This window comes from Aphanomyces invadans (genome assembly GCF_000520115.1).
Source record: "Aphanomyces invadans strain NJM9701 unplaced genomic scaffold supercont1.38, whole genome shotgun sequence".
Classification (NCBI taxonomy): Eukaryota; Oomycota; class Saprolegniomycetes; order Saprolegniales; family Verrucalvaceae; genus Aphanomyces; species Aphanomyces invadans.
Window position 1 is genome coordinate 365,773 of NW_008580183.1, and position 10,749 is coordinate 376,521.

The 10,749-nt window shown below is 52.6% G+C and overlaps 3 protein-coding genes across 5 annotated transcripts; 2 read left to right on the forward strand and 1 right to left on the reverse strand.

Annotated features, from left to right (window-relative positions):
- The first annotated feature begins 2,994 nt into the window (after positions 1 to 2,994).
- H310_12339 (hypothetical protein) lies at positions 2,995 to 10,055 on the forward strand. 3 transcript variants are annotated; one of them, XM_008879362.1, is made up of 24 exons: positions 2,995 to 3,247; positions 3,298 to 3,507; positions 3,555 to 3,725; positions 3,772 to 3,984; positions 4,039 to 4,276; positions 4,330 to 4,470; positions 4,539 to 4,626; positions 4,676 to 4,848; positions 4,920 to 5,041; positions 5,112 to 5,301; positions 5,361 to 5,619; positions 5,679 to 5,817; positions 5,878 to 6,016; positions 6,072 to 6,408; positions 6,469 to 6,625; positions 6,676 to 6,819; positions 6,881 to 7,062; positions 7,115 to 7,287; positions 7,338 to 7,453; positions 7,501 to 7,840; positions 7,889 to 8,033; positions 8,092 to 8,152; positions 8,209 to 8,352; positions 8,405 to 10,055. In XM_008879362.1, exons 1-24 carry the CDS (start codon positions 3,035 to 3,037, stop codon positions 8,630 to 8,632), a joined length of 4,323 nt encoding a protein of 1,440 aa, XP_008877584.1. In that variant the 5' UTR covers positions 2,995 to 3,034; the 3' UTR covers positions 8,633 to 10,055. The 3 variants fall into 3 exon arrangements, with proteins under 3 accessions (XP_008877584.1, XP_008877582.1, XP_008877583.1); XM_008879360.1 differs by having other exon boundaries at positions 8,209 to 10,055; XM_008879361.1 differs by lacking the exons at positions 8,209 to 8,352; positions 8,405 to 10,055 and having other exon boundaries at positions 8,092 to 8,198.
- H310_12340 (hypothetical protein) lies at positions 8,586 to 9,888 on the reverse strand. Its single transcript, XM_008879363.1, has one exon. It carries the CDS (start codon positions 9,828 to 9,830, stop codon positions 8,748 to 8,750), a length of 1,083 nt encoding a protein of 360 aa, XP_008877585.1. The 5' UTR covers positions 9,831 to 9,888; the 3' UTR covers positions 8,586 to 8,747.
- Positions 10,056 to 10,167: 112 nt separating the features above from the next.
- H310_12341 (hypothetical protein) lies at positions 10,168 to 10,481 on the forward strand (the record flags this gene model as incomplete). Its single annotated transcript, XM_008879364.1, has 2 exons — positions 10,168 to 10,305; positions 10,356 to 10,481. 2 exons carry the CDS (start codon positions 10,168 to 10,170, stop codon positions 10,479 to 10,481), a joined length of 264 nt encoding a protein of 87 aa, XP_008877586.1.
- Between the last annotated feature and the right edge of the window lie 268 nt (positions 10,482 to 10,749).

Below are 10,749 nucleotides of genomic sequence, written 5' to 3' on the forward strand. Positions count from 1 at the left end.
GTGATGGAGAAATGCATCGAAATTCACGGTAGCAATGATTATAAGCTCCCTCACATGAAGAAGGATGCGTTGATAGAGGACTTCACGGCCTTCAACGTTGAGTGCGATGCCTATAACTACGAGAGTGCTCTGATCCATTTGAACTTCCGACTTGGGGAAGAGGCTTCCATGGAAGCACTCCTGAATTCTCAAGAATAAGGTCTTTTGGCAATTGAATAAAAATGCATTATATTTTTTGCCACATTTATTCGTTTCTGAAGTGACATACAAATACTACGTTATTTTGGAATGGAGTCCCATAATATAATCAAGCCAAAATGAAGGCTGCAACATTTCGGAACAGTGTAGTACTCTTTGTAAATCAATAATTTATTTCGTCGCTGTGCAATGAAATTATGGAGGTTTTACTCAACTTCAATTATTCAGCATGTTTCATAAGTTCCCACTTACTACCTCTGGTTGGCAACTATTGCAGACGTACATTCAGAGTCATTCAAAATACAAGTATAATGAATCCGTATTTAAGAAGCTAAACTGCAATGGTGCCAACCAGATCGCACAACTCGTCCAATCTGCTTTCCTCTTCGAGACGAAGGTTCATCAGTCAAGCTCATCGTGTCGTCTTCAAGGATCATTCCGTCTTCCTTGACATTGCTCCGCGGAATCTTGTATGTATTGCCACCATTTGCACGTAAAACAGCACGCATTACACGCTCCAGTGTGCAGAAAGTCTTCTCCAGGGTTTCGGCAGTAAACCGTCAAAAGAGGCTTTCACGGCCAGGACAAGCTCGTCGATAGTTTTGCACTCCATGGTCTGACATAGTGCTTCAATGGAATTAAAGAAACCTAAATCCAGAACGTTAAATCTGGGCTTTGGGGCGGCTGATTCCTGACTTGGATTCTAAGCTCAGCGTGCTCGACAGCATCAATAACTTGGGCATCATTCGCTGCAACATGCACATGAGCATTGTCTTGTTGGAGGTACACCACACCATCATTGTCGTCTGTTGACCAACACCATTGCGACTTGATAGCAGGCAGGACATGCACGACCAAAGAGGAACGATAAAGGGCTCGAGTAACATTCACAGTTGTCGTCACGATGGTACCAGCAGGACGGTTTGCGCTTGTTCTTTGAGCAGGCACACGGGCAATAAACGGCCAGCAACCAAGTTTACCGTCTTAACCACTTCGTGGACGTGCAACGGCGACAAGGAACATAAGTTTCGTGAAGTGGCTTTTGGAATGAACATGCCTTGGAGGATTATCTTCATCGTGCCAGAGGTAGAAACGAAGACATATTTTGGTGATGTAGAACCATTTTTCAACGACGTGAACTACATTAAACAATTCATTGTCATTGTGCTTACTGTAGTCCTCGAGAATGGCGTTGCAGAAGGCGGCTCGTTGAAGCATGTGCTCGAGTTTGAGCTTGGGCTTGGTCCAGTTTGCACGACGAGTGACCCACTTTTGCTTGATGTAGTTCCAAATGGTCCAAGTCGACACGCTAATTGCAGCAGCAAGAACGCGGTATGTTTGTCGCTGCGCCAACGGTGTTGCCTTGATTCAACGCTCAATTTCGTTGACTGTGTAGGTTTTTTTGCGGCCAGTTTTGGACATCCTGGAGGAAACATGGGCCCGGCGTCCTGGAGCTGTGGTCGTCCCTCCTCGCTGCTAGATCCTCGATATCGTTGTTCGGTGAACCCGAACGCGTCCGCAATGGATGCAATTGAAGCACGGGAAACCTTGCCGTTTACGCTGCGGAGAAGAAGCTCTTCGTACGCAGCTCCTCGTTACTCATCTGTAAGGTTTGACTTGGATTTTGTATGCAAACTTTGCATGTCTCTGTTGTCGGCTGGTGTGCAAATAAAATTGAAAGAAAGATACCGTGCGATAGAACACGTTGAGCATCATTTAGCCATTCAATTTTAGGCCAATCCGCTATGGATAACGTTTCATTTTCGATTTGTCTGCAATTGTTGCCAAACAGAGTAGTAACAAAAGAACTATGGTATCGGCATCAGACAAGCATTGGATGGCAAAACGAACGTCCGTGACCAAATATCTCTCCACGACGCAAGCCAGTAGACGAAACAGCCTCATGCGCTTGCGGAAGTTCTCCCCACGTCGCTTCTTAAGAATCACTTCGATCTCATTGCACGACAAAATTTTTGGGAGGTGGTGGGCACTCAGGATGCCTCAAGTTGATTGAGTGAATTTTGCAGATAGAACCAATATGAACCGGATGCCTTGCGAAATTCGATGGTTGTGAAGTTTATTCTATGTATTGTGCTTTCGAGTCAAATTTCCGGATATCGATTGATTTCTTCAACCAATCTCAAATCTCGCGTAAGGATTTGATTGGCTGATGCATTGCACAGTCAAAGCACAAAGCACTTCTTCACTGTCGACGGAAATGAGCGCGATTGAATCTGCGGTCCACCGGCATGCAAGCCCCAACACGGTGATGCATTGCCTATATGGTTACTTCTTCCTTGGAATGACTTCGAAACGAGGAGCCAATCAAACTGCTCAAATTTGGAACTAGCCAATGGGCGAGGTTTGTGATAGGTTCGGTTGGCGTGATTCGATTGACAGTCGTCCGGAAATTCGTATCAAATCAACAATATCCGTGTTCTGAATTTTAGATCACAGGTAGAATAGAACCAGCGATTGCGAAATCTGTCTAATCGCTGGAGCCCATTATTAGAATGGGGTACCGTAACAGGAAGCGCACGAATTGTTCATCTTGTAGTACAGGGTATTTTCTGGCGTTATCTGAAGCGATTTGGAGCTCCAATATCCTACTCCGTAGTTACGGAGAGTTTCCGGAATCGCTCTGGTTTAAAGGAATACTAGATCGTCGTACACTATGCGCTCGGTGGTGTGCAGCAGTGCCAACGTGGTCGATTGCTATAAGGACCACTTGGCATTGTCACCGACGGGTACCCATGATTGTCGGGCCGGTTACACGGTGGCAGTTATATTTTGCCTCTTCGTGTTGAATTGGATTGATTCTAACACCACGGCGGCCATGAGGAAGTCCAACTCGTGTCTCGACATCATGATGAGATTGCAGATGGCGGCACTGACTGCTGTGAAAGCCGACTTTGAATCGTACGGCCCAGAGGGCCTCACTCTCGAAGATTTTGTGACTGTGCTCTTGAAGCGGCTCATGTGGACAAATACCACCGTGGTGGAGCTCGTAGACGAGCTCGTGGACCTGTTTGGCCATATAGTGACGAACGTGGGTCGATCTTCGTCGTTAGAATGTTCTTACAACGAAATTCTCTGTAGGGCCAAGGCACGATGGTGTGGGACGACTTTACGTCGGCACTCATCGACGCCGGCATGGCAACCGGCCTGAATGAAACCCAGTGGCGCGATATGAAGTACGAAGAAAACGTTCTGTTTGTCGACAGCGCTAGCCGGCAGCCAAAGCATGTTCAATACATCTCTGAGCTCCGCAAGCTAATTGTTTTTGAAGGGACGCGCCCTGTCCTGCAGGTCGGGCAATTAATCCACGACACCGATTGAGTAGAAGCCGACAATAGGTGTACGACCCCACCGCAATCTTGGCGACCGAGTCGACTGAGACCAGCATTGACGACCCCAATTCCGCGCCATGCAGCCTTCCCCTAACGCATGAAATCCATCCCCTGGTATACACTGCTGGGTACCGCCGAGACCAAGATGCTGTCCGGTCCGAGCACAGCCCCGTCCAAGTACGTGCCGCCCATGCAATATGTCGAAAACAAGGTTGCCTCTTAGGCCATCAAGTACTTGACAACCCTGGACATCCTGGCTGTGTCGGCGGGAGATCTGAAACTCTCGTTTTGGAACTGCGCTATCATGTTTACGTCTGAAATTCCAAATCCTATGGAACTCGTGACCACGGAGCATCCACAGCGCATTCTTGAGTGGGCGCCGGCAGCATCTCGGCTCTTTACCGTATCGATCGACAACCGAATTCTCGTGTGGATGGTACGTCCCCGCCATCCATTCGTATGTTTGGGGCGCGTTGACCGGTTGAGGTAGGTGGCCATGAAAGGAGCGAAAAAGTGTACGGTCACGTGCACCCATGTCCTCGACAAGCACAAAGACATCGTGCAAGATTTGCTCCTCGTCAACGATGACACCCTCATTTCGTGCAGCATGGATTCACTCATCCTGATCTGGGACCCCCATACGCTTCAGTGCAAGTCAACCCGCGCCGGCCACAAGTACGGCGTCCGAACCCTCGCCAGGCATTCGTCAACCATGTTTGTGTCTGCCGGTTCGATTCGTCGACCACAAGAACTACTGCTTGATCCATGATGACCTACGTAGGCTTTGACATGGACATGCTCGGGTGGGACGTGTCGGGACTCAGCAACTCGCCGATTTTCAAACTCACGGGGCACCTCGCGCCGATCGTGGCCATTCAAATCGTGGCTGGTTGTGACCAAGCAGTCAGTTTAGACGAAGACGGTGTGTGTGCAGTGGTGCCCACGGGGTCCCTATGACATGCGTCTCTGCGGGGGGTGTTTTTTCGCTAGGCTGGTTCAAGTGGTGGAATTTGCAAAACTTACTCTCGACAGAAGACAACGACCGTTGCCTCCAGACATTTCGCTTTGGCAGCGACGAGTACGTACGAGCGCGTCATGGCCAGGCGATCTCAGAGCCGCCCCTGCAGGTATCCCTGGAAGCCAACGTCGTTTACCCTTTTTCACAACGGAACAACGATTGTCGCGTGTGGCTACCGCGTCAAGTGGATCCAACGCGTGCGCCTCAAGCCAAAGTTGGTCGCGTCCAATGCGGTCCTGTACAACGATCACTCGTTCACTGTGCTCTCGACCACAGACAAAGGTACGTCGAAGGGGGATGGGCTACTCACTTAGTCGGAGAATGCCCGCGACCAACTCGATCATCTTGCGCAGAGCTTCGAGTATGGGATGCTGTGACGGGGGCGCTGTTGCACGTGTTTCGAAGCGTGACGCGAAGTGACATCACCCAAGTCGTATTTGACACCCTACAGCGTAAATGCATCGTGGCCAATCAAGTAGGCCTCCTTGCACCGTTCCTTGCTGACTTCATGCTATCGTCTCAAAAACACTACGGTTGTACACCAGGGCGGGGAAATCATTGTTCTAAACGCAGCCTCTGGCACTGTCCTCAAGACTTTTCCGCGGCACTCAAACCAAGTGAGCTGCTTACACTACTGCAAGGAAGACGGATGCGTGTTGAGTGCGTCGTGGGACAAATCTCTCCGTGTGTACGACGACCGTGCGCCGTCCAACGTGCTCTTGCGTAGCGTTGCAGGTGCATCTATCGTTCGCCTCAACGACATGGCTTTTGATCGTGTGCTGCTCCCTTTCAAGATGCACATGACAGCGACATCAAGAGCATGGCGTACTCGCATTCGTTGAGCCTCGTCGCGACCGCCAGCAACGACGGCCACATCAAAGTTTGGGATTACGTTTACTTTCTCCTGGACCAGCAGCACCACACAGGGTGTGAAGTCAACTGCCTGGCATTTCTTGAGCCATATCCCCTACTCGTTTCGGGTCACGAAAACGGTACAGTGTGTCTGTTCACCGTGCGACCGAGTGTGCCGCAGCTGCTCTACAAGTTCTCCACGTACGTGACGGCATGCGTTGCATGGAATGGCGCCGACCGAACGTTGTTGGCATCGTTAGCACCACTGCCATCTGCACGATGCACACGTACTACGACGAGAAAGGTGGCGACTGCGTGCGCGACGACATCACGATGGGAACGCATGTACTTGTGGTCGGCGACCAAAGTGGCATGATGCGATGTTGGGCGCTTAATCGAGTACGGTCGAGAGAGTGGCAATCTGTCAATGCCTTGAAATTTTGGATGAATGGGTCGTAGGTGTTGCAGGCGGGCTCAGTGGAAACCACACCGGAAGCCGCGTTGCCGGCCAACAACGAGTCGTACAACCCACGCCGTCGCATTCAACGCGAAGGAAAGACGGCCAGCCGACTGGACCTCCAGAGCCGTTCGTCCTCGAGTACGTGGCAATCCAGACAGCGAGGCACGAGCTCTGACGACCAAATGGGTTTCAGACTCGCCGCGGCTAGTCGACACATCGTTGGTAACGGTCGTAGCGGAGTGGAAAGCTCATTCCCTTGGCATTCGAAGCATTTGCGTTGTGGACGACCCCAAGTGCATCTTTACATGCTCGTTCGATAAGAGCACCAAAGTCTGGGCGTACACCGGCGAATGTCTGGGGGTGCTGTGTGGGGACAAGGAATTATTGTACTGGAAGTTGATAGTTGACACCAACGGCGTGTCGGAGCGGAAGCTTCAATTTGCTCACGCATTGTGGCACTCTTTGAAAGATCGACCAGAGTTTATCCTGCCTGAGCAACCCAAGACAAGCGAAGCAGCTTCCACTCGGCGGTGCGACTCCAGTCGGTGACGAAATTGAATGAATCTAAGCTTGCGAGAAAACTCATTTAGGCCCGCCTTAGCCAAGCAAGCCAGTGCCCCCACCGTCTCGCCGTCATCTGCCTTTGACGCGACTACGTGTAACCATCTCGCCAGCGATAAAGACCGATTGTTCGGCCAATTGCGAGGAGAATGCACATGGAACAAGCCTGAAATCCAACTAGCTCGGGTCAGTAGTCGCGACTGCCAAACTTGTCAAGCATGACGGCGAAATTCTAGGAACGAGCCTGGGAAGTCGAAGCCTTCAAGTATCAAGCGAGAATGGAAAAGATATTCAAGATCAAGCGATCGCCGATGTCGTCATCCAAGGCAATGGTGCCGCAGCCTCGGATTGGCGACAATGCCCCGAGTTCGTTCATGGAGGTGAGGTTTGCGCATGTGCGGCTACATTGCAGCACTGCTTGCTTCACGGTGCTCAGCATAGTCGCTCAGCCAAGTCGACTGGAGCGAGTTGCCGAAAACGTCACTCACAGCACTCCCCCAGCTGAATTCGACGCAGCTGACCCAAGCCCCGTACGACGACAAGGACAATTGGAAAATCGACAGCAAAAATCGACAACAAATGATATACAGTAACTTGTTCTCCGAGACGTGCCGGACGGCCAAGTACGCTGGCCAGGGGCCGTTCGTTGCCCTCATCGACACCTCACTTCTATAGACAGCTCCAAGGCAAGCGGCAGCCAAAGCTTATGCTCGAGAATATCGACATTGCACCGTCGCCGTTCCTCCTCGAGAAGTTGGGTCCGGACAAAGCCTACAAGAAACCACGGTACCCCCTGCGGGCTACCCCCCTCTCGTCGCGTCTAACTCCCTCGCAGTCCCTACCCGCTCGTGAGGACAGCGCACTTGATATAGTTCATGCGATCATGGCGGACTTGTAGTGCGGAAACCCCCAGCCAAGACATCTTCCCCCCGACGCCAACTCTATGAACCGAAAACCACCCCTGAACACCCTCAGAACCAACACATGGACCAAATCGAACGCATAATACAACACGTGTGTCCAGCTCAACATCATCAATGAATCAGGAGCGACGTTTGTAGGCGACTCGGACTACCCGCGGCGGCCATACCACCACCCACGACAGCACGACGCAGTCGCAAGTCCAAGGCAACAATGCCTTTACGACGGTCAAGCCCGTGCATCTCTCGGCATCAATCGCGCGATCGATCAAACTTGTGGAAGACGATGTCGCTGACAAGTTATCTAAACCTAAAAAGGCGAGCACGAAATCGTCGAAAAAGCGATCCGACGCCGCGGATCAGTCGACTGCGTTGGTGCACAAGGCGGCATCGCTTATCGTGGCCAAGCCAAAGCCTGCCGTCGAAACGACGAAGGATCGAGTGCAGGCTGACCAAGCGCTTCTCCTCAAGCAAACCTTTGGTAATTCAGCGTCGCCCGTGCAATCGATTCCGACGCAATCCATTGTAGGACCGTACGCGAAAGAGATGGTGTACGAAGTGTGCAAGTTATTTGTCGACACGGACGTCGACAACAGCGGGTCCATCGAAACCAAAGAGTTCGTACAACGGCTCGTGCGCGTGCAGGGTGCCGAGATGAAGGACGAGCTAGAGAGGTAGTGACGTTCATTTCGACGCCACCGTCGACCTCCCAACCAACCGTCGGCTGTGTAGTTTGTTCGAGTGCATGGACCACGATCACAATGGATCGCTCGACATGGCTGAGATGCTCAAAGTCCGTGCCTCTCCACCTTCATTTAAACTCTAGAAACCATGACCACTTGGTTGCAGGCGATCTTTCCCAAAGCGAATGCCCGTGTCCGAGATGACATGATGGCCTATTCGCGACTAGCGCTGAGTGCAGTGTTCGCCGCCAAACCCAAGCAGCGGGAACTGTCGAAAGACGCCATCGACGACCTCACCCAGCTATTTCGCGTACCAACGCGTCGCGACCCTGCGCCGTCTCGGAGCTCATGAATTTGCGTAGATATTCGACCACGACAAGAGCGGTTCCATCGACGTCGACGAGCTGCTTCAAGGCCTGCGCGACAACGACGCGTTTTACGCCGGTCGCCATGAGTACGGTGACAACGATACGTTGGACCGAGTGTCCGCCCAAGACATCGAACGGCTCATTGCTCAATTCGACACGAACTCCAACAAGTCGCTCGAGCTCCCCGAATTCATTGAGCTCCTTCGAGACTATTTTGAATAATGAATGGATGGTCGGGACGCGTCGGACCAGCGAACTCGCGTGATGCCGTCTAGTATTCGTTTCCATACAAGTCCTCCTGTCAGGTCGATGCGTCCCTCGTGGCAAGCGAAGCATCTTAAAACCCCTGGAAGCACCCGTCGTAGGCGGGCATTTTGTTGTCCAAAGGAAGGCCATTTGTTCTTTCCCACACGCGCGGCAGGGTCACAGGTATCACTTCGATCAAAGCGTCGTCACGGCTGTCGGGGACAACGCACCTTGGTAGAAAACGCCGCTTCCATTCGGGCTCCCTGGCTTCGTCTGCATTCCATGACAGAGGCATGGCACTCCCCGGACGCTCCCCGGCTGGCGGTGGTAGTTGTCGCACGTCAAAGTCCCAAAACGCGACCATGAACGTCACGCGACGTGGTGGTGTGGCATCGTTTGCTGCTTTCGAGTGATCGCCACCAGGGCGTCCAGGAACAACGCCGTGGAGAACTTTCCCATTGAACACGACGAAACGATTCTCGTTCGGGTGAACGAGCCAGCCGTGGCGGCCCAACTTTGGCATGCCAAAGCTCTGGTCGGTCACCACCGTTGGCCCGCCGCACGGCGCTTCGAGAAACATGACAGTCGAGACGATGGGATTGCGCACGCCACCACGGCCTTCGTCCGCACTGTCAAAGTGGAACTGGTGGCCCGAATCGTGCGGGCGGCAATGGGTCCACCACTCGGCAAACTTGGCGCGTTTGACAGCAGGGACTCGTGCCTGTGCCAGTTCTTTCAGGTAATGGACGACGTCGTCAAGGCCCGACACACGCGGCTGCGACAGGTCATGGACGTAGCTGAAATACGGCGACGGAGGGTCGACGGAGTATTGATGGGCTTTCCAAAACGGCGAGTGCGACGACGACAAAGCGTGTTGCATGAACGCGAGCATGGCTGGAGGGAGCGCATTGTCCGCGGCACACACAAACGGGCGTGGATCGATCGAGGGACTGTCCGACGTATACGCTAGTGTAGTCGCAGCAACTGGAGCTCCCGGAAACGAGTACTGCAGCACGGCCGTGGCCAGTCGATGTGTGTACCCTCTGGTTTGCAGGAACCGGTCGGCTTCTGCAACTTGGCCATCTTGCACAAGAAGGAGAGCGTGCTTCTGGGCCGCAAGGTACTGGTCATCAGTCTCGTCGGCCGGCGGGACATCTTGCGGAAGCGCGGACATGGCGGCGCGACTCTCCCAAGCTGGTGGTGGTGGCTGTATAATGCATGTTGCAAAAACACGATACAATTGGTACTGGGTTCGAGACCACGAAGGCCAATGTATTCCAAAAATCGGTACCAGTCCGAGCGAGAGGATCGAGCTGGGAGACCCTTGCATCATGGAGACTCTAGTCTGTGCCAATCTACCTCACGTCCTCCCGTCAGCGCATTGGATGGAGTGCGCGCGCCTCCACGGTAATAATGGAGCGGTCATCGGCAAATCCAGCTCGTAGTGAATGAAGGTCGTGGTGAGGACGAACAACGGCGTGAACGGCAGTGAGTGACTTTGTGGCAGAGGGATGGACACCTTTGCGGTGGAACCGTATGAAGACGCGATTTCCCACTGGCCGGGCGATGGCCAAGTGATTCTAGCTCAGTACACGTCGACACACGTCGTGGTGTACCAAGCGTACAATGCATCCATTGCGGGCGCACTGGTGCGTGCGAAATGCTTCCACGACCCGGCAGTCGCTGCTGCTGGCTTTAGCATGACATGAATGACGTGGATCAAGCCCAGGCTCGCAACCAAGAGCGCGTTGTAGTGCTGGTGCTGAAGCGACCAGCATTTGACGCAGTCGTCCGCGATTGTATTTCCTTTTGTAAATTTCAGTAAAAATATTTAGAGGGCCCGAGACTCGAACCCGGGACTGACACGTGGTTTACCACTGCGCTATCGCGTCAATACCTTTAATTTTTGGCGCAGCAAACCTATATAGAGCACATCGGCGTCTGTGCTCTTCGGGTGGGATGTGGGTCATCATCGTCGTCGCCTCGACATCGTTCATACACATAGTCAGAACACCCGGTTCTGTCGAGAACATCCCCACTGCCCTGTCCATCAGGTCGCAGGATGGTCTTGCAACAATAGCAGGTTTTTTGTG

What these genes read in the sequence shown, in the direction of transcription:
- H310_12339 (XM_008879362.1), top strand. Translation starts at nt 3,035, where the DNA reads ATGAGGAAGTCCAACTCGTGTCTCGACATCATGATGAGATTGCAGATG. An exon ending in CCGAGCACAGCCCCGTCCAA is followed by an intron (nt 3,726 to 3,771) that starts GTACGTGCCGCC and finishes GTTGCCTCTTAG; the next exon opens with GCCATCAAGTACTTGACAAC. An exon ending in TCTCCTCAAGCAAACCTTTG is followed by an intron (nt 7,841 to 7,888) that starts GTAATTCAGCGT and finishes AATCCATTGTAG; the next exon opens with GACCGTACGCGAAAGAGATG.
- H310_12340 (XM_008879363.1), bottom strand. Translation starts at nt 9,830, where the DNA reads ATGTCCGCGCTTCCGCAAGATGTCCCGCCGGCCGACGAGACTGATGAC.